At 51.6% G+C, this 21,111-nt stretch overlaps 1 protein-coding gene across 1 annotated transcript in view; it reads left to right on the top strand.

The window, feature by feature from the left end:
- The window catches only part of LOC146770466 (uncharacterized), a 189,147-nt gene that overhangs the window by 92,148 nt on the left and 75,888 nt on the right, over positions 1-21,111 (top strand). The window contains exons 5-7 of the mRNA XM_085640443.1: positions 1,554-1,674; positions 1,776-1,863; positions 20,618-20,705. Of these exons, the coding sequence (XP_085496569.1) occupies positions 1,554-1,674; positions 1,776-1,863; positions 20,618-20,705 (297 nt within the window). The remainder of the gene's footprint in view (positions 1-1,553; positions 1,675-1,775; positions 1,864-20,617; positions 20,706-21,111) is intronic.

Below are 21,111 nucleotides of genomic sequence, written 5' to 3'. Positions count from 1 at the left end.
TTGTGTGCAATAGTGTAGAGTGGCATTGAGAGGCATAGAGTAGAGTACCATAGAGTGGAGTGGTGTAGATTAGAGTACAGTGGTGTAGAGTGGCATAGAGTGGTGTGAAGCGCCCTCCCTGGCAGACTTCAGAAAGGAACTCAACACCTGGCTTTTCAACGGAGAGATGGCACCCACAGCCCATAGGGCTAACGGTTCTGCGGTATGCAAATGCTGATTGATTGGAGTAGCTTAGAGTGGCATTGTGTGGAGTGGAGTGGAATAAAGTAGACTGGTGTGGAGCAGGGCGGAGTGCTGTAGAGTGCCGTGGCATTGAGTGGCATAGAGTTGATTGGTGTACAGTAGAATGACGTGGCGTAGAGTGACATTGAATGGAGTGGAATGGCATGGAGTGGCGTAGAGTATAGTAGCAGAGGGTAGAGTGGCATTGAGCAGATTGTCGTGGTGTATATTGGCAGAAAGTGAAAAGGAGTGGCAAAGAGTAGAGTTACATAGAGTGGCGTGAATCGGTGAAGAGTAGAGTGGAGTGGCTTAGAGTTGAATGATGTGGAGTTGCATAGAGTGGTGTAGCGTTGAGTGCTGTAGTGTGGCATTGTGTGGAGTGGCATAGAGTGCCATAGAGCAAAGTGGCATGGAATGGAGTAGCGTAGAGTGTAGTTGCATAGAGTGGAGTGAGTGGCGTAGAGTGGAGTGGAGTGGAGTGGTGTGCAGTGGCATATATAGTGTAGCGGAGAGTGGCATAGTGTAGTACAGTTGTGGTTACAAGTAAATAAAGCATTGATAGAAATGGAAAATAGGGTGAAAGCAACATAAATGAGAAGTTGTAGGTATGCCTGTGTTAAAAAGTAGGAAAACACATTACACATCCAGGAATAATATTGAAACTCTTACAAATTAGAAAATAATTGTGTGTTTTAAAAAATGAGGAAGAACACGTACTTGGTGCATGCTCCCGGGAGGAGGTAACACAAGAAAGAAAGGGAATCCTACGGGAGTTAAGCAATTGAAAGACTGCAAATGAGAGTGACAGCGAAAACAATGGTATTCTGTTGGAGGGTTGTGAGCCCCTTGAATTGTAAACAATATGTTACACAGCAAATGTGCTGTGTAGGTGAGACCTACAAATGAGTTCCGCACACCCAGCCACTTCTTGCCGTCATCTTACAAAAACATTCAGCTGGATCCACCACGCCATCCCAGTCGAGTGCTACAGTGACAAAGTAGATGGATCACGCTCTCTAGGATCACCACACAAAACCAACCACCATGCCTGTAAAAAAAACAAAATAAAATCCTCTGTGAAGTCTTAAACAGGGAGCTTCAGGAGGTGTAGGTTGTAAACATGAGCTATATTGGACAAATATGTCCCCAAAAACTTGGTAAATGCCTGCAGAGTTTGCAGGTGGAGGGTTGGGTGTGTCTGTGTGTTTTAATGTAGAATATTTCCGTGGAACGGCTGGTGCATGGACTTTTTCAAAGTTTAGTTTATTTGCTGTGTTCTTGTGGTTGGTGGGATCTGTTCCTTTTCCTGAGTATGTTTGTTTTTCCTGAAGGATTCCAAAGGAAAGTGTTCCAGCGTGGACAGCACTGCGCTCGAGAGGCAGTACCAGCACGACCCGAAGAGCTCATTCAAGTTCACTCTGGACGGGACGTCTTACCAGATCAACTTCAAAGGCAAGTGTGTTATGTTAGCCAATCTGCTTTTGTTGGAGCAGTATGTGTTTTATTTTCAAGGCCTATTTACCAAATCTGCCCATTAACCACCCTCCTTGCAGAAATGAAGCAGACTAACCTCACAAATTGTACTCACCGCAAGGTCCGTCGCCGACCCCTATTTGTGGGAGTGAAGCCTGACTCAGCCAGGTAGGTCTCTACATTGCTTGTAAAAGGTTTTGTTATGTTATGTAAATTGGTTTTATACAGCAAATTTTCACCAGCTGTTTTTTGGCGCTCTCCAATCTCAGACAAAAAAGCAGCTTCAATTAAAGGCTTTTTTAAGAGCCAGCTCATTTGGTTTTTCCTAAAAAGCGCAAAATTTAAATCTATGCGTAGATGTGAGGGCAGGGCGTTCCATAGGCTAGATGCTTGTATTGAGAAACTCCATCCTCCAACGTGTTTTATCCTGATTCTAGGAATTCTCAGAAGATTGGCAGATAAGGAGCGAAATAACACATATTTCCCACTTTAAAGCCAATAACTGGGGTCTATGTTTTCTTTTCCAGTGGCCAGTTGAAATATAAATAACAAAACTGTCCATATTCTTTGATATTATCAGAATATGTGGGAAACAACAAAGGATACAGCCCAAACTTTTTTTCCAGAGAAAAAAGTGAAAAATTCCTATTTTGTGAGGGCATTGAAGCTTTTAGGGTGTTTTTGTTTCTTCACAGATCCATGTGGATGTTTTATTGGGTTTGTTGCTCAGGTGCTCGTTGTATCCGAGAGACAAAGGAGCAAGTTATCTGTGGGTCTTGTTCTGACCACCTGCCAAAAATGCTTAGGGTGACTTTTTCTCGTGAGTGAAACAAAGCAATGAAGTGCATGGAAGGAGACAAATATTGGAAGTTACACCCTTTTGATCAATAAGACAAAAAATATCATGAAACTGCTTCCAACCCGCTGAAGTAGAAAGTTAAGATAGTGATATGATTTATGTGCCCAGAGGCTCTATACGCAGAGACATCATCCTAAAACGTCTCAGCCCCATGCCATTGCATGTTATTGTGCTACAATACAGTTAAGCACATGCTGATGAGATCAAATGAACACAGAGCAGACATTTTGATGTTGCGGATGATACAAAAAGAAGTAAAATCACTGAAAGCTGGTATTTTTGTATTTTATCTGTACATACCGCTAAAAACAAATATAATTAGAAAGCACTTTTTAAGGTGTTCTAGAGGTGATCCATGACTAATACGTAAAGTAAACATATACAGAAATGGCATGTTACAAATAAATAAATCTATTTTTGTTTCCAGTCTGTTTAGTATTAGGTCCAGGCCTTTTCAGACTCTTTGAACAACAACTGTTGGACAGGCCTCACAGGCGGCTTGCTCCCTCCCCGCTCGACAGGGCCCGAACTCCGGCCCACCTGGCATATCCCCGCGGCAAGCACCTGTACTCCGTCTCCCGACGGACCCTCTGCCCTCGGACCCCTACTCATCACGGGGTCCAGCCCCACCGGCTTCCCCGGCCGGGTCAAGCCGCCATCTTGGGCCCTGCACCACGCGGCCGCATGGCCTCCCCTCGACCCTAACCCCGGGCCTGGCCGGCCCCGACATCCCGGCACCACCCTCCACCCAGGACGTGAGCGGACCACTTGGCAGGTCAATGGGAGAACGAAGTGTCAAGGGCTCTTCCCCCCGCCAGGTGCCGATCGCCTCCAGCTCCCCCAGGCGCTGGCTCCACCCCCTGCTGGGTGTCTGGACACCTTCATCCCGGACCCTCCGACCTCCAAGTGCGAGGGCCCGGACATCAAAGGGCACCAGCCCTATAACTGAGGCAGCTCCGGAGCAGGAAGGCAGTTGTATCCTGGAGTCGAGAGACACCGAGTGAACTCAACCCTGACGGTCTACTGGCGCTGCCGTAGCCCGCTCTTGTGAACCATCGTCCTGCCTACTGGCGCTGCCGCGGCCTTCTGCAACCTTCATCTTCCTGGGACCTGCTGGCGCTGCCGCGGCCCGTTGTAACGACCATCCTCACCGGGACCTGCTGGCGCTGCCGCGGACCGTTCATCTTCCTGGGACCTGCTGGCGCTGCCGCGGCCCGTTGTAACGACCATCCTCACCGGGACCTGCTGGCGCTGCCGCGGACCGTACATCTTCCGGGGACCTGCTGGCGCTGCCGCGGCCCGTTGTATCGACCATCCTTACCGGGACCTGCTGGCGCTGCCGCGGACCGTACCACCTCACCACCAAGCTCGAGGATTGTGAGCTCAGCATCATCTCATCCGAACTACCTGATTGGTAAATAGACTGACCCGCTACCCCCTTCCCTACCTTACGAGACTCTAATCGAGGGGACCCCTGAGTCCAGACCTCCTTGTACCATTCTACCGTATCGTAACTAAGTACCTATAAAGAACAGTGAACCTTATCCGTGTGTGATATCTGTCTGTGGGGGGGAAGTTACTTGTCTGTACGATCGCTGGAGACGGCTCTCCCCGGAGACCTCTCCCCCTGACCCCGGCCGGCCCTCCCGGTCCGTCTACCTTTTCTAACATTGGTGGCCAGCGGCGCGATCCGAATCACCGCGTAATCGTACAGAAAGTAGCTCACCCCACGACATAAGCACGATGTCGACCAAAGATAGCAGCTCCACCGAGAAATTCCAAATGGAGAAATTAGAAGAATACAACCACCGCGAACTGAGACAATTTTGCATAGAACTTGGCATTGCTGCCACCGCCCTGAGTACCAAGGATGATCTAAAGCGCGCTCTGGAGTCATGGACAGAAACGGGGGTCACAGGACCCTCCGACCAAACCAGCGTCACACCAGAGGGGAACGCCACGGCTCCCGAGGAGCGGGGAACGGGCCTCCCGCAAGAGGAGATCCGAGAAAGAGACAGAGTCAGATTACACGAGTTGGAGATGGCACGACTCAAGATGGATGGGGAACTCAAGTTAGCTGAACAGAAACTCAACCTCGAGCATATGCGGCTTCGAGAGGAACGAGAAGAAAAGCAGAGACAGAGAGAGCTGGAAGAGAAAAAAATAACGCTCGAGCACGAGCGCCGACTAGCGGAAATAGAACTGCGCAAACAGAATAAGGAACTGGGGGTGCCTGAGCGACCACACACCCCGGGGCCAAGTGAGAAAAAAGTTCACATCCCCAAGGATGTTGTCCGCGAATATGTCCGAGAAGACGACATACAACAGTGGTTTAAAGCCTATGAGATCGCAATGACCTCCCACCGGATCGACCGGAGTGATTGGGGAGCCGGACTTTGGGGGAGATTTATCAACGAGGGTCGCGATGCCCTGCTGCAGCTCCCCGATCACCAAATGTCGTCCTACGACCACATGAAGGCTGCCCTCCTCACCCGCTACGGCCTCACGCCCGAGATGTACCGCCAGAGGTTCAGAGATTGCACCAGGATCCCAGGTACAACTTGGGTAGAATACGTGAACTATTTCAGCCGGGCATTCGAAGGTTGGATCAAGGGAAGTCAGGTCACCACCTACGAACAACTCTTCAACCTTATGGTATGGGAGCACCTGTCAAACAACTGTTTCGTCGAGCTCAGGCAGCACCTACTCGACAGTAAGCTGACTGACCCCCGGCAGCTCGCCGCCGAAGCTGACCGGTGGGAAAGCACCCGAGTGGGCCGGAGAGGGCCCCACGACCAGAACAGAGGCAACCAAGGCCAGCACCGTCCTCGGGGAGGAGGAGGGGGCCAGGGGCGAGGGAGAGACGCCTTACCAGCAACACCCGTGGCCAGCACCCCGCCTCCGGCCGGCCGGGGCAACCCCCCCGTTGCGGCCTGGGTACCGAGCCAACGTCACGTGCCACCGGTGCCAGCGACTAGGCCACTACGCCAATGACCCGAACTGCCCGCTAAATCAAACACCCAAGCCCCGCCAGGTAGCGGCCTCTGCCCTAGGGGAAGAGCAATCATCGGAGGGACCCGAAGAGTACGAGCCGGCCCAGCAAGGGTGGGAACCGGCCGCCATGGTCCTGGCATGCCTAGGGGGAAGAGACATGGTTCCGCGGGCTCCCCTACCCGCCAACACCAGAAAATACGGTCAGTGGGTGACCATTAATGGACAGAGAGCCGAGGCCTTGCGTGACACCGGCGCCAGCGTGACGGCCGTCCGCTGTCATCTGGTGAAGCCCGAGCAGATCCTGCCGAACATTCTCTGCCCCGTCCGCTCGGCAGATAACTCTGAGAGTATGTGTAAGATGGCCTGCGTCCCGTTTGAATGGGGAGGGGTCTCCGGCCTACTGAAGGTGACGGTCCGGGACGATGCCCCCGTGGACTGCCTCCTGGGGAATGACCTCGAGAGTTCCCCGTGGGCCACCGTCGAGAAAAGAGAGCACCTGGGGATGCTGGGCCTCCCGGACTGGGCCTGCATAACCACCCGATCCATGGCCGCCCGTGCCACCCCCCGATCAGAAGAAACCGAATGGCCAGCACCTCCGCCCCCGGTTGCCCCCGTCGAGGACAACGGCGAGTCCGACCTCCCGGACCCGACTATCGAAGCAGACGCGCAACACCAGGACCTTCCGGATCTGGCTCAGTGGCGTCAAGAGGGGGGGCCCACCCAAGAACAGTTCCGCCAGGAACAAAAGACCTGTCCCTCCCTCGAGGGACTCCGCCAACAAGCCGATACCCAAAACGCCGGGGACACCACCGGAACCCACTGGGTCTACTGGGACAACGACCTGCTCTACAGCGAGCAAAGAATCGCCGAGCTGGGGGCCGGTCGAGTTCTGGTGGTACCGCTCCGCTTCCGAGACTTTCTGCTCAACCTGGCCCACGATGTCCCCCTGGCTGGACACCTGGGCCAGGACAAAACATACAGTCGCCTGGTGACCCACTTTTTCTGGCCGAAAATGAGGAATGACGTCGTGAACCACTGCCGATCTTGCCCCACGTGCCAAGCCAGCGGGAAGAGTGGTCGGAAGCTGAAGGCCCCTCTGCAACCCTTCCCTGTGGTCACCACCCCGTTCGAGAGGGTGGGGATAGACATTGTGGGGCCTCTGGACCCCCGCACGGCACAAGGACACAGGTTCATCTTGGTACTAGTGGACCATGCCACCCGCTACCCCGAGGCGGTGCCCCTACGGACAGTGACAGCTCCGGTGGTTGGCCGGGCCCTGATGGGGATCTTCTCCCGGGTAGGCTTCCCCCGAGAAGTCGTCAGCGACCGAGGTACGAATTTCATATCTAAATACATGAAGTCCCTCTGGCAACAATGCGGGGTCACCTACAGATTCACGACTCCCTATAACCCCCAAGGGAACGGACTAGTGGAGCGTTTTAACCGCACTCTCAAGGGGATGATTGGGGGATTGGAAGAGCCTCTCCGTCGCCAGTGGGATGTACTACTCCCGTGCCTCCTCTTCGCCTACCGAGAAGTCCCTCAGAAGTCCCTCGGCTTTAGCCCTTTCGAACTCCTGTACGGGCACCCTGTGCGAGGGCCCCTCAGCCTAGTCAAGGAAGGTTGGGAGATGGCCCCCTTAACGACCCCTCCCGACGTCTTCAAATACATCCTGGCCCTACGAAACCAGACCCGGCGCTTCAGGGAGATGGCCAAGGCGAACCTCGAGGCCAGCCAGGAGGACATGAAGAGGTGGTATGATCACAATGCCTCCTCCGTTGAATTCGAGCCTGGGCAGCAAGTATGGGTGATGTCCCCCACCGAACCATGTGCCCTGCAAGACAAGTGGACGGGGCCCTTCAAAGTGGTCGAGCGAAAAAGCCCCGTCACTTACCTCATCGACATGGGGTCCCCCCGGAACCCCCTGCGGGTCCTCCACACCAACCGGCTCAAACCACACTTTGTGCGCTCCGAACTAAGCCTCTTGATGGCGACAGACAGTGGTACAGAAGAAGACTCCGAGCCCCTCCCGGATCTCCTAAAGACTCAGGAGAAGGACGGCTCCGTGGATGGGATCCGGCTCTCTGACGCCCTCACTTCGGAGCAACGCCAGGACTGCCGGGACCTCCTGCTGCAGTTCGCTGCCCTGTTCTCCCTCACCCCCGGGGTCACCCCTTGGTGTTTGCACGACGTAGACACCGGGGACAGTCCCCCTGTCCGGCACCGGGCCTACCGCGTACCAGATCGGGTACGGGCCTGCATACAGGAGGAAGTGGCCAAGATGCTCACGATCGGGGTCATCGAGCCCTCGGACAGTCCCTGGGCCAGTCCGGTTGTATTAGTTCCCAAGGCCGCTGCCCCCGGCACCGCCCCTGAACTGAGATTCTGCGTCGACTACCGGGGCTTGAACGCTGTCACCCGGACTGACGCTCATCCCATCCCCCGAGCAGACGAGCTGATCGACCGGCTGGGGGCCGCCCGCTACCTTAGTATCTTCGACCTAACGGCGGGCTACTGGCAGATCGGCCTCACACCCAGGGCTCAGGAACGGTCAGCCTTCTCCACCCCCGATGGCCACTATCAATTTAAGGTCATGCCCTTTGGCATGAAGAATGCCCCCGCCACGTTCCAACGTCTTGTGAACCAGGTCTTGGCGGGGCTCGAAGAATTCAGCGCTGCCTACCTGGACGATATCGCTGTATACAGCCGCCACTGGTCCGACCACCGCCGTCACCTCCAAGAGGTCCTCCAAGCCCTCCAGCGGGCCGGCCTCACCATTAAGGCCGGCAAGTGCCAAATTGGCCAAGGGTCTGTGACCTACCTTGGGCACCAAGTGGGAAGCGGGCTGGTGGCCCCACTACAACTTAAGATTGCCGCCATCCAGTCCTGGCAGCCCCCCGTCACCCAGACCGAGGTCCGAGCCTTCTTGGGGCTCACCGGCTACTACCGGCGGTTCGTGAAGGACTACGGCAGCATCGTGGGGCCCCTCACGGGTCTCACATCCAAGAATCAACCGAAGCGGGTCAACTGGACTCCTGATTGTCAAGCGGCCTTCGAGGAGCTGAAGGCCGCCCTGTGCACCGCCCCGGTGCTCCAGGCCCCCGATTACAGTCGGGAATTTGTGGTGCAGACCGACGCCTCCGACCACGGCATCGGAGCCGTCCTCTCTCAGTTGAACCCCGAAGGTCATGACCAGCCGGTGGCCTTCATCAGTCGACGTCTCCTGGCCCGAGAACAGCGTTGGAGCACCATCGAGAGGGAGGCATTTGCAGTAGTGTGGGCCCTCAAAAAGCTCCGACCCTATCTCTTCGGTACCCACTTCCGGGTACAAACCGACCATCGACCCCTGCAATGGCTGATGCAGATGCGGGGGGAGAACCCAAAACTCTTGCGCTGGTCCATTTCCCTGCAGGGAATAGACTTCACTGTGGAGCACCGACCAGGCCAAGACCACGCCAACGCGGATGGCCTGTCCCGCTTTTTCCGCCTCGACGAAGAGAGTCCCCAAGGAGATGGGTGACTCTCCCCGCCTTCAGCTGGGGGGGACGCATGTTGGACAGGCCTCACAGGCGGCTTGCTCCCTCCCCGCTCGACAGGGCCCGAACTCCGGCCCACCTGGCATATCCCCGCGGCAAGCACCTGTACTCCGTCTCCCGACGGACCCTCTGCCCTCGGACCCCTACTCATCACGGGGTCCAGCCCCACCGGCTTCCCCGGCCGGGTCAAGCCGCCATCTTGGGCCCTGCACCACGCGGCCGCATGGCCTCCCCTCGACCCTAACCCCGGGCCTGGCCGGCCCCGACATCCCGGCACCACCCTCCACCCAGGACGTGAGCGGACCACTTGGCAGGTCAATGGGAGAACGAAGTGTCAAGGGCTCTTCCCCCCGCCAGGTGCCGATCGCCTCCAGCTCCCCCAGGCGCTGGCTCCACCCCCTGCTGGGTGTCTGGACACCTTCATCCCGGACCCTCCGACCTCCAAGTGCGAGGGCCCGGACATCAAAGGGCACCAGCCCTATAACTGAGGCAGCTCCGGAGCAGGAAGGCAGTTGTATCCTGGAGTCGAGAGACACCGAGTGAACTCAACCCTGACGGTCTACTGGCGCTGCCGTAGCCCGCTCTTGTGAACCATCGTCCTGCCTGCTGGCGCTGCCGCGGCCTTCTGCAACCTTCATCTTCCTGGGACCTGCTGGCGCTGCCGCGGCCCGTTGTAACGACCATCCTCACTGGGACCTGCTGGCGCTGCCGCGGACCGTTCATCTTCCTGGGACCTGCTGGCGCTGCCGCGGCCCGTTGTAACGACCATCCTCACCGGGACCTGCTGGCGCTGCCGCGGACCGTACATCTTCCGGGGACCTGCTGGCGCTGCCGCGGCCCGTTGTATCGACCATCCTTACCGGGACCTGCTGGCGCTGCCGCGGACCGTACCACCTCACCACCAAGCTCGAGGATTGTGAGCTCAGCATCATCTCATCCGAACTACCTGATTGGTAAATAGACTGACCCGCTACCCCCTTCCCTACCTTACGAGACTCTAATCGAGGGGACCCCTGAGTCCAGACCTCCTTGTACCATTCTACCGTATCGTAACTAAGTACCTATAAAGAACAGTGAACCTTATCCGTGTGTGATATCTGTCTGTGGGGGGGAAGTTACTTGTCTGTACGATCGCTGGAGACGGCTCTCCCCGGAGACCTCTCCCCCTGACCCCGGCCGGCCCTCCCGGTCCGTCTACCTTTTCTAACAACAACTAATGGCCAGTAAATTTTCTCTTGAAAAGGGATCAACCCTAAGGTGACTCACCTGACAGCTGCACTCCACCAGTGCCTGAGGGTGTGTCTCCAAGCTGAGAGCTTCTCCGGCTAGCTTTGTGTACACAGCCTTGAGCTTCAACGTGCCTTGGTGCTTCGTAGGGGTGGAAGAGCTGCAATTTAAAGATGTGCTCGTTGCATGAAGAGCCACATGCAATTCTCCTCAGAGTTTCCCTTTCTGATTGGCCGCAGTTTGTGCTTCTTACAGGAGCCCCTGCATGCTGTTTTACGGGGGTCCATGTGAGCAGCAGTAATGCCTTCTTCAGGACAACCGGGCAGCAAAGCTGGTAAAATTAACAACATGGTGCCAGCCGCGCACGCCGACAACACTGTGAAGGCTGGTCGTCACACAGAGAGTGCACTGCATTGGAGGCCCCACTGTAGGATGCCAGGCCACACTCTCTGTGTGCCTGCGGCCAGTACCACAATAAGAACAAGCATTGGCATAGCTAATAGATCTCACCTTTGAGACCTTAAAAGTATTTAGTTATGCAGCACAGTATCCTTGGTGCAACCACAACAACTGTTGCGTGGCTAAACACTTTTAAGGTCCCAAAGGTGAGATCTATTGGCTATGCCAATGCTTGGTGTGGTTGTATGTGTGGTTGTGTGGGTGTGTGGTTGTGGGTGTGTGTGTCGATGTGTGGTTGTGTGTGTGGTTGTGTTTGTGTGTGGTTATGTGTGTGTGTGGTTGGGTGTGGGTGCAGTTGTGGGTGTGTGGTTGTGTGTGTGTGGGGGTGTGGGTGCGGTTGTGGGTGTGTGTGTGGATGTGTGGGTGTGGTTGGTTGTGTGGGTGGTTGTGTGTGTGGTTGTGTGTGGTTGTGTGCATGTGTGGTTGTGTGTGTGGTTGTCAGTGTGGTTGTATGTGTGGGTGTGTGTGTGGGTGTGTGTGGTTGTGTGTGTGGTTGTGTGTGTGTGTGGTTATGTGTGTATGGTTGGGTATGGGAGCTGTTGTGGGTGTTTGGCTGTGTGTGGTTGTGTGTGTGTGGTTGTATGTGTGGATGGGTGTGCGTTGTGTGTGTGGTTGTGTGTGTTGTATGTGTGGCTGTGTGTGTGGTTGTATGTGTGTGGTTCTGTGGGTGTGTGGTTGTGGTTGTGTGTGTGGTTGTGTGTGGGTGGGGTGTGTGTGGTTGTGTGTGTGTGGTTGTGTGTGTGGTTGTGGTGTGTGGGTGTGGTTGTGTGTGTGTTTGTGTTTGTGATTGTGGGTGTGGTTGTGTGTGGGTGTGGTTGGGTGTGTGGCTGTGTGTGGTTGTGTGTGTTGTGTGTGTGGTTGTGGTTGTGTGTGTGGTTGTACATTTGGTTGTGCATGTGGTTGTGCATGTGGCTGTGTGTGTGTGGTTGTGTGTGGTTGTGGCTGTGTGGTTGTGTGTGGTTGTGGATGTGCGGTTGGGTGTGGTTGTGTGTATGGTTGTGGTTGTGTGTGGTTTTGTGTGTGTGTTTGTGTGTGGTTGTGGGTGTGGTTGTGTGTGTGGTTGTGTGTGTGTCATTGTGTGTGTGTGTGTGTGGTTGTGTGTGGGTGTGGTTGTGTGTGTGTGTGTGTGTGGTTGTGTGTGTGGCTGTGTGTGTGTGTGTGTGGTTGGGTGTGTGTGGTTGTGTGTGTGGTTGTGTGTGGGTGTGTGGGTGTGGATGTGTGGTTGGGTGTGCTTGGGTGTGGTTGTGTGTGGTTGTGGTTGTGTGTGTGTGGGTGTGGTTGTGTGTGGTTGGTTGTGGTTGTGTATGGGTGTGGTTGTGTGTGTGGTTAGGTGTGTGGTTGTCGGTGTGGTTGTGTGTGTGGGTGTGGTTGTGGGTGCGGTTGTGGATGTGTGGTTGGGTGTGGGTGCAGTTGTGGGTGTGTGGTTGGATGTGGGTGCGGTTGTGTGTGTGGTTGTGTGTGTGGTTGTGTGCGTGTGGTTGTATGTGTGGATGGGTGTGTGGTTGTGTGTGTTTTTGTGTGTTTGTGATTGTGGGTGTGGTGGTGTGTGGTTGTGTGTGGGTGTGTGGTTGTGTGTGTGTTGTGTGTGTGGTTGTGGTTGTGTGTGGTTATGTGTGTGTGGTTGTGTGTGTGGTTGTGCGTGTGGTTGTGTGTGTGGTTGTGTGTGGTTGTGGTTGTGTGGTTGTGGCTGTGTGTGTGTGTGTGTGCTTGTGTGGTTGGGTGTGGTTGTGTGTGTGGTTGTGCGTATGGTTGTGTGTGTGTTTGTGTGTGTGTTTGTGTGTGTGCTTGTGTGTGGTTGTGTGTGTGGTTGTGTGTGTCATTGTGTGTGTGTGGTTGTGTGTGTGGTTGTGGGTTTGGTTGGGAGTGTGGTTGTGTGTGGTTGTGTGTGTGTGTGGTTGTGTGTGTGCGGTTGTGTGTGGTTGTGTGTGTGTGTGGTTGTGTGTATGGTTGTGGTTGTGTGTGGTTGTGTGTGGGTGTGGTTGTGTGTGTGTGGTTGTGGGTGTGGTTGTGTGGTTGGGTATGGTTGTTGTGTGTGTGTGGTTGTGTGTGTGGTTGTGTGTGTGGTTGTGGGTGTGGTTGTGTGTATGTGGTTGTGGGTGTGGTTGTGTGTGTGGTTGTGTGTGTGTGGTTGTGTGTGTGTGGTTGTGTGTGTGGTTGTATGTGTGGCTGTGTGTGTGTGTGGTTGTGTGTGTGTGTGTGGTTGTGTGTGGTGTGTGGTTGGGTGTGTGTGTGTGGTTGTGGTTGTGTGTGGTTGTAGGTGTGTGGGTGTGGATGTGTGGTTGGGTGTGCTTGGGTGTGGTTGTGTGTATGTGGTTGTGGTTGTGTGTGGGTGTGGTTGTGTGTGTGGTTGTGGGTGTGGTTGTGGGTGTGGGTATGGATGTGTGGATGTGTCGTTCGGTGTGGGTGCGGTTGTGGGTGTGTAGTTGGGTGTGGGTGCAGTTGTGTGTGTGGTTGTGTGTGTGGTTGTGTGTGTGTGGTTGTGTGTGTGTGGTTGTGTGTGTTATTGTGTGTTTGTGATTGTGGGTGTGGTTGTGTGTGGGTGTGGTTGGGTGTGTGGTTGTGTGTGGGTGTGGTTGGGTGTGTGGTTGTGTGTGTGTGGTTGTGTGTGTGGTTGTGGTTGTGTGCGTTGTGTGTGGTTGTGGTTGTGTGTGTGGTTGTGGGTGTGGTTGTGGTTGTGCGTGTGGTTGTGTGTGTGGTTGTGCGTGTGGTTGTGGTTGTGTGTGTGTGGTTTTGTGTGGTTGTGGCTGTGGCTGTGTGTGTGTGTGGTTGTGTGTATGGTTGTGGTTGTGTGTGGTTTTGTGTGTGTGTGTGCTTTTGTGTGGTTTTGGGTGTGGTTGTGTGTGTGGTTGTGTGTGTGTGGTTGTGTGTGTGTCATTGTGTGTGTGTGGTTGTGTGTTTGGTTGGGTGTGTGGTTGGGTGTGGTTGTGTGTGTACGGTTGGGTGTGGTTGTGTGTGTGGTTGTGTGTATGGTTGTGGTTGTGTGTGGTTGTGTGTATGGGTGTGGTTGTGTGTGTGTGTGGTTGTGTGTGTGTATGTGTGGTTGTGTGTGGTTGTGGGTGTGGTTGTGTGTGTGGGTTTGGTTGGGTGTGTGGTTGGGTGTGGTGTGTGTGTGTGGATGTGGTTATGTGTGCGGTTGAGTGTGGTTGTGTGTGTGTGTGGTTGTGTGTGTGGGTGTGGTTGTGTGTGGGGTTGTGTGTGTGGTTGTGTGTGGTTGTGGGTGTGTGTGGTTGTGTGTGTGTGGTTGTGGGTTTGGTTGTGTGGGTGTGGTTGTGTGTGTGTGGTTGTGTGTGTGTGTGTGTGTGTGGTTGTTTGTGTGGTTGTGTGTGTGTAGTTGTGTGTGTGTGGCTGTGTGTGTGTGGCTGTGTGTGTGGTTGTGTGTGTGGGTGTGGTTGTGTGTGTGTGTGGTTGTGGGTGGTTGGGTATGTGTGTGGTTGTGTGTGTGGTTGTGTGTGTGTGGTTGTGTGTGTGTGGTTGTTGTGTGTGGTTGTGGGTGTGGTTGTGTGTGTGCGTGTGGTTGTGTGTGTGGGTGGTTGTGTGTGTGGTTGTGTGCATGTGTGGTTGTATGTGTGTGTGTGTGGATGTGTGTGTGTGTGTGTGTGTGTGGTTGTGTGTGTGTGGTTATGTGTGTATGGTTGGGTGTGGGAGCGGTTGTGGGTGTGTGGTTGTGTGTGTGGTTGTGTGTATGGTTGTGTGTGTGTGGTTGTGTGGGGGTGTGTGTGTGGTTGTATGTGTGGCTGTGTGTGGTTGTGTGTGGTTGTGGTTGTGTGTGTGGTTGTGTGTGTCTGTGTGGTTGTGGGTGTGTGGATGTGTGCTTGGGTGTGGTTTGTGTGTGGGTGTGGTTGTGAGTGTGGTTGTGTGTTGTGTGTGGGTGTGGTTAGGTATGTGGTTGTGTGTGGTTGTGTGTGTGGTTGTGGGTGCAGTTGTGGGTGTGGGTGTGGTTGTGTGTGTGGTTGTGTGGTTGTATGTGTGGATGGGTGTGTGGTTGTGTGTGTTGTATGTGTGGCTGTGTGTGTGGTTGTATGTGTGTGGTTGTGTGGATGTGTGGTTGTGGATGTGTGGTTGTGGTTGTGTGTGGGTGTGGTGTGTGTGGTTGTGGTGTGTGGGTGTGGTTGTGGGTGTGTGTGTGTGTGTGTGGTTGGGTGTGTTTGTGATTGTGGGCGTGGTTATGTGTGGGCGTGGTTGGGTGTGTGGTTGTGTGTGTGTGGTTGTGGTTGTGTGTGTGTGGTTGTGTGTGTGGTTGTGTTTGTGTGTGTGTGGATGTGGTTGTGTGTGTGGTTGTGTGTTTGTGTGTATGGTTGTGGTTGTATGTGGTTGTGTGTGGGTGTGGTTGTGTGTGTGGTTGTGTGTGGTTATGTGTGGTTGTGGGTGTGGTTATGTGGTTGAGTATGGTTGTGTTTGCGTGTGTGTGGGTGTGGTTGTGTGTTATTGTGTGGTTGTGGATCTGATTGTGTGTGTGTGGTTGTGTGTGGTTGTTTGTGTGGTTGTGGGTGTGTGTGTGTGTGTGTGGTTGGGTGTGTTTGTGATTGTGGGTGTGGTTATGTGTGGGTGTGGTTGGGTGTGTGGTTGTGTGTGTGTGTGTGTGGTTGTGTATGTGTGGTTGTGTGTGTGGTTGTGGTTGTGTGTGTGTGGTTGTGGTTGTGTGTGTGGTTGTGTTTGTGCGGTTGTGGGTGTGGTTGTGTGTGTGGTTGTGCGTTTGGTTGTGCGTGTGGTTGTGTGTGTGGTTGTGTGTGGCTGTGGCTGTGTGGTTGTGTGTATGTGTGTGGTTGTGTATGTGTGGTTGGGTGTGGTTGTGTGTGTGGTTGTGTGTATGGTTGTGGGTGGTTTTGCGTTTGTGGTTTTGTGTGTGTGTGTGTGTGGTTGTATGTGTGGCTGTGTGTGGTTGTGTGTGGTTGTGTGTGGTTGTGGTTGTGTGTGTGGTTGTGTGTGTCTGTGTGGTTGTGGGTGTGTGGATGTGTGCTTGGGTGTGGTTTGTGTGTGGGTGTGTGGGTGTGGTTGTGGGTGTGGTTGTGTGTTGTGTGTGGGTGGGGTTGTGGGTGTGGTTAGGTGTGTGGTTGTGTGTGGTTGTGTGTGTGGTTGTGGGTGCAGTTGTGGGTGTGGGTGTAGTTGTGTGTGGTTGTGTGTGTGGTTGTGTGGTTGTATGTGTGGATGGGTGTGTGGTTGTGCTTGTGGTTGTGTGTGTTGTATGTGTGGCTGTGTGTGTGGTTGTGTGTGTGTGGTTGTGTGGATGTGTGGTTGTGTGGTTGTGGTTGTGTGTGGGTGTGGTGTGTGTGTGGTTGTGGTGTGTGGGTGTGGTGGTGTGTGTGTGTGTGTGGTTGGGTGTGTTTGTGATTGTGGGTGTGGTTATGTGTGGCTGTGGTTGGGTGTGTGTGGTTGTGTGTGTGGTTGTGTGTGTGGTTGTGGTTGTGTGTGTGTGGTTGTGGTTGTGTGTGTTGTTGTGTTTGTGTGTGTGTGGATGTGGTTGTGTGTGTGTGGTTGTGTGTTTGTGTGTATGGTTGTGGTTGTATGTGGTTGTGTGTGGGTGTGGTTGTGTGTGTGGTTGTGTGTGGTTATGTGGTTGTGTGTTATTGTGTGGTTGTGGGTGTGGTCGTGTGTGTGGTTGTGGGTCTGATTGTGTGTGTGTGGTTGTGTGTGGTTGTTTGTGTGGTTGTGTGTGGTTGTGTGTGTGTGGTTGTGTGTGGTTGTGTGTGTGAGTGTGGTTGTGTGTATGTATGGTTGTACGTGTGGTTGTGTGTGTGTGGTTGTGTGTGTGGTTGTGTGTGTGACAGTAATGCTAAAAGCATTTCAAAATTAAAGGAACACAAACATCGAGTTTGCGGAAAGAGAAAGCACATTGTAAGTCAAACGGGCCCAGCAAAGCATTAACACAACAACATCTTTGATGTTTGATGTTCTTTCAACGGGAACATCAAAGGGGTGTCGCGAAAGTGATCGCGGGCGCTTAATGAGCATGATGAGGTTTGTCATATGGTGCCTCTGCCCCTAAGCGCGTGCCCGCGCACATGCACTGTAGCTCTAGGCTGGCCATGGTAGCATGTTTAGGTCTCGCGAGCCAAAGGCTCGAAGAGACATTTTATAACTGGGCTTTTCAAAGTGCTGCCGTGGCCTAAAGCTACAGTGCACGTGAACGTGCACGCGCGCAGCGCCATGTGTCTTTCCTCTGTAGCGATCGTAATCACGATCACTTTCACTTTCGCGGGCTCCTCTGTTGCTGGCATTCCCCCCTCCCTTCTCGCCCAGCCCTTCTTGTTTTAATTATACACCGTCCCATCCTTTTGCTTTTATCACATGGCGCTGTTATTTATTTTCTGTCTCTTGCGCAATACATGTTTTCTGTGCCCATCAGGCCTCGTTTTCTTTTATTATATATTGCACTTTTCATCATTATTTGCTCATACCCCGTAATCGCACATCGCCTACTGGTTTTATAATATTGCCGCCTCTTCTCTCACCTGCAAACGCCACAGCAACAACCAGTGTTGGACGATCGTTGCTGCTGCCGAGGACGCAGAGCGAGGGCGGGATGTTCATAATGGAAAGAGGACTAAGGAAGCCTCCTTTACATGGCGGCCATATTTGAGAGGGACTTCGTCCAACTAACAAGCACAGAGCTTCCACGTTTTTCCACATTCTGAACTCAATGGTTAGCCAGTCTACTAGAGTCTGGTTAACTTTAACACAGTACAGACATTTACTTAAGTATGCCATTTCCAAGAATATACTACATGCAAGGTAAAACGTTCAGTATTGCCGCATTCTCGTACATAAAATTACCACGTCTATTTTTCTGCTGTTTTACATGACTCATGGTCACATTCCTGTTTAGGCACGGGGTGGGGAGGTAAAGCGATTTTTTTCAGAACCACTGGATTTGGAGCCAATCCTAGTACTCCACTTCCAAAGTGGGCAGCTGTTATGTTCAAATTCGCACCTTCTGCTTTCTTCTTCCCTCCCTCCTTCTCTCTAAAGCCCACTCAATTTTCAATCCCTACCTTCTCCTTGCTCCCAGTCCCTGGCACAGCCATTATCAAGCTGTCTCATGCCGCAAACTTTGGATTTCGACTTATTTTTTTTATTTCTTAGTTTTGATTCTCTGTTTCATGGTTGCGTTTTTTCACTTAGTAAGCATGTTTATCTACAAAGATGCACGAGTATATTTTTCACGTTTTAAGCACGTGTTACTTTGAAGGGGTACTAGATTGACACCCCGATTTCGTATCATGGTTGATTGGCTTCTTTGTTTTGTGTAAAATAAGGTGGTTGTCATCTTTCAATAAAGTTGCATAGGCTTGTATGATCACTTTCCTTCCTTATAAAAGAAAATTCCCACACGTCTTGACGTGCACACGCCTTCCAGCGGTCACGTGGCTTTCTCGCGTACGGAACGTTTGAAGGCAAGAGCGGGGAGTTGTTTAGGAATTAAGCACTGCATTTCAGTTCCTCCGTTACGGCCTAGAGTTACACAGATTATTTACATAGACTTTCTCTTTGATAGAATCGGGACGTTAAATGACGATCTTCTGGTAAGCAGACGCTCGTTTAATTCCTGGTGTTCGGGGCCACGTATACATGCGCTCTCATGATACTCATTCCCATCTTTTACCTTCCGTAGATCGTGCTCTTTACTGATATAGTGGCAAGACTTCGGCATTAGAGAGATGCTGTTTTTGTTGTTTACGTTACTAATCACTTGGTAATCCGAGTTAGACTGCAAATTTACGCAGAGTGTTTTACTTGCAGAATTACAGTGCTTTAACCGCATTGGAGGTACTTCCTGGTCTAACCTTACCAAGGTTTTACACACACGGGTTGATATACCATTAGTTCGTCATTCAGTCTAACACCACACTTTCACCGGGTTTTAGCTATAGGGTGATCAAGTGGTAACACTTAAACAAGCATTTGCAAAGCAATAGATCTCGCTTTTATACGAGTTTGTGCTATTGGCATTGTAAATGACAGTGCCTTTTATTTATGTTGCCAAACTTAAATAAAAAGCATTGTCATTTACAATGCCAATAACTCAAACTCGTATAAATGCGAGACCTATTGCATTGCAAATGCTTGTTTTTAGCCCTCACTAAAAGTCTCGCCAGGTCAGCGCATGCGCTGGGTCAGGCGAGACCTAAAAAGGATGTTTAATTTGCCCAACGCTCAGTTAATAATTGTAGTTCACAGTTAAGTTCCTGCTGTGGGGCGCATTGTTAAAGTAATTCTGTCAAGTGCAGATGCATTCTGCATAAACCTTAGTATTTGCTGCCTAAAGACACCAGTGAAGGTAACAGAAAGGAAATGCTCGAAGACTGGAAGACGCACTGAACATGTGCGGCCCGTAACCTGCTTTCGAGAACAAGCACAAGTGTCTGTCAACATTTCTTCCATAGCCCTGAATCATGGAAAAAATAGCTAAAACAAGCCGTGGACACAAAATGACAATGACCTTGTTAAAAATGTCAGTAAAGAAGCAATAACTCAGCACACCTGGCTAGCGCTGCTTGTCTAATGGAGCGATGCTGCTCCTAATGTCTCGACTTTTGCCACACAGCACCAGTGGGGTGTCAGGAGGTGCTATAAATGCATGACTTATGCATTTCAGTGCGGTGATGTGGAGCACCGAACTGATTTGCATTAGTCTAACCCCTGATCCGTGGTACTTGGCAAGGCTGGAATAGCTAACCCTTCTACAGTGAAAATCCCCCTTTGGACCTTTTCACTGCAGGGACATGCTTAACATTAAACTATCATGCAAACTCCCTTTATAATATTCAAGAGGATGATTTAGACCTGTCAGAATGCATTTATCTTTTTATGTTCAAAATAGTTTATTAAATCTTTATTATAAACAAACAACAATACAAAAAATAGTAAGACTAGATATAAAACGTGAGGAAAAGGCTACAGTTTCCACAGGAGCAGGGAACGGGAAATCAGAGGATGAATAAGTAAACAAGCTTTGGCATAACCAGCAATACATTTAACAGTCTCTCGCTATCTGCGACACACAACGACTCTGAAGCAAACAAGCAAAAAATCTTAAAATTAGGGCAATTCATAGAAGATTCATTTTAAATGACCTCAGTAGTTCATCTCTTTTGAAGGTTCCCGATACATCCTTAGATGAAACCTAGGTAATAAACATGGAAACATTCCCTTTAGCGCTATAAAATTGTGGCGAGGTCATTTGGCTCAGGTGAAATCTTATGCATTTTGGTTTCCTTGGAATCGAGCTTTTGGGTGAAAACAAGAGGATTTGGATTCATGTGGTTGAAATGAAAACAAAATACCCTAAAAACATAAACCTCCCTTTGCTAGCAATGGCGAAAGGAAACATCAGCATGATACTTTTTTTAATCTAAATTTATGTTACTGTTCTCTAGCAGCTGCCTGGCCCTTCATTAATGTTCCTTCCAATGAGATAATATAGCATTTTGCTCTGTCTGTGTTGGGGGGAGTAAGGACGGTGTGGTGGTGGGTAGAGATAGGAGGACACAGGCCACATTGTGAATGTTTAGGAAATACTCTGCTCGTACAAGGGGGTTGTGGGTGAAACTCTGGTAGTAATATTGGTGTTGCGGGAGGGATGTATGTGATACTCTTGTGGGAGGAGGAGGGAGGTGTGGGTTTCCTTGCTTGCGTGTTCATATATCATTATGCGCAGAGAGAATTCAGTTTGTGGTCTACATTTTAGAGTCTCAAAAGCATAAAAGATTATTAGCCGCACTGGCATTAAAGCCGGTGCTGTACACAGAACATATTGATCCTTTTTATCAAAACAGCAAGGGTTCATGTTCATCCTGCTTAGAAACATATATATTTTCTACGCCTTTCTGTTTTTTCTTTCTTTTTCAAGTGTTCCGCTGCACAACCTGAATATTTCTGGAAAACCTGTTTGGCAGTTCTTGGGGGACACAGGGCAATGGCACAGTTTCGGGCAGCAGGTAATAATTCACTATCTACTGATAAAGTATATTGATTGTTAAAAATGGTTATAAAATAAACTTTCAATTGTGTATTCGTCTGGGAAGAAATATACTGTGGGCCATGTTTACAAGGAAGTAACGCAGTGTGGTGCTGCGAGCCATTTGGCTGCACCGCACTGCGTTACTTCTGAAGCAAAGGAGTGTGTCATATTCAGAACAATATGACGTATCCCTGAGGTCTGACCAGCGCTGACACACAATTAGATGCTGTGCGCAAACACCATGGTGCAAGGGTGCCTGCATTGTGGGGATGATTGTTTTGTGCAGGAAGGGACACCTTCCTGCACAAAAACAATCACAAGAGGTGTTTTCCTCTTTTTATGCATGCTACAGAATGCAGCACGCATAGAAAGAGGAAAAAATG

The sequence above is a fragment of the Triturus cristatus genome, unplaced genomic scaffold, assembly GCF_964204655.1.
Source record: "Triturus cristatus unplaced genomic scaffold, aTriCri1.1 SCAFFOLD_205, whole genome shotgun sequence".
NCBI classification, from domain to species: domain Eukaryota; kingdom Metazoa; phylum Chordata; class Amphibia; order Caudata; family Salamandridae; genus Triturus; species Triturus cristatus.
This window is presented reverse-complemented; position numbering and strand designations above follow the sequence as displayed.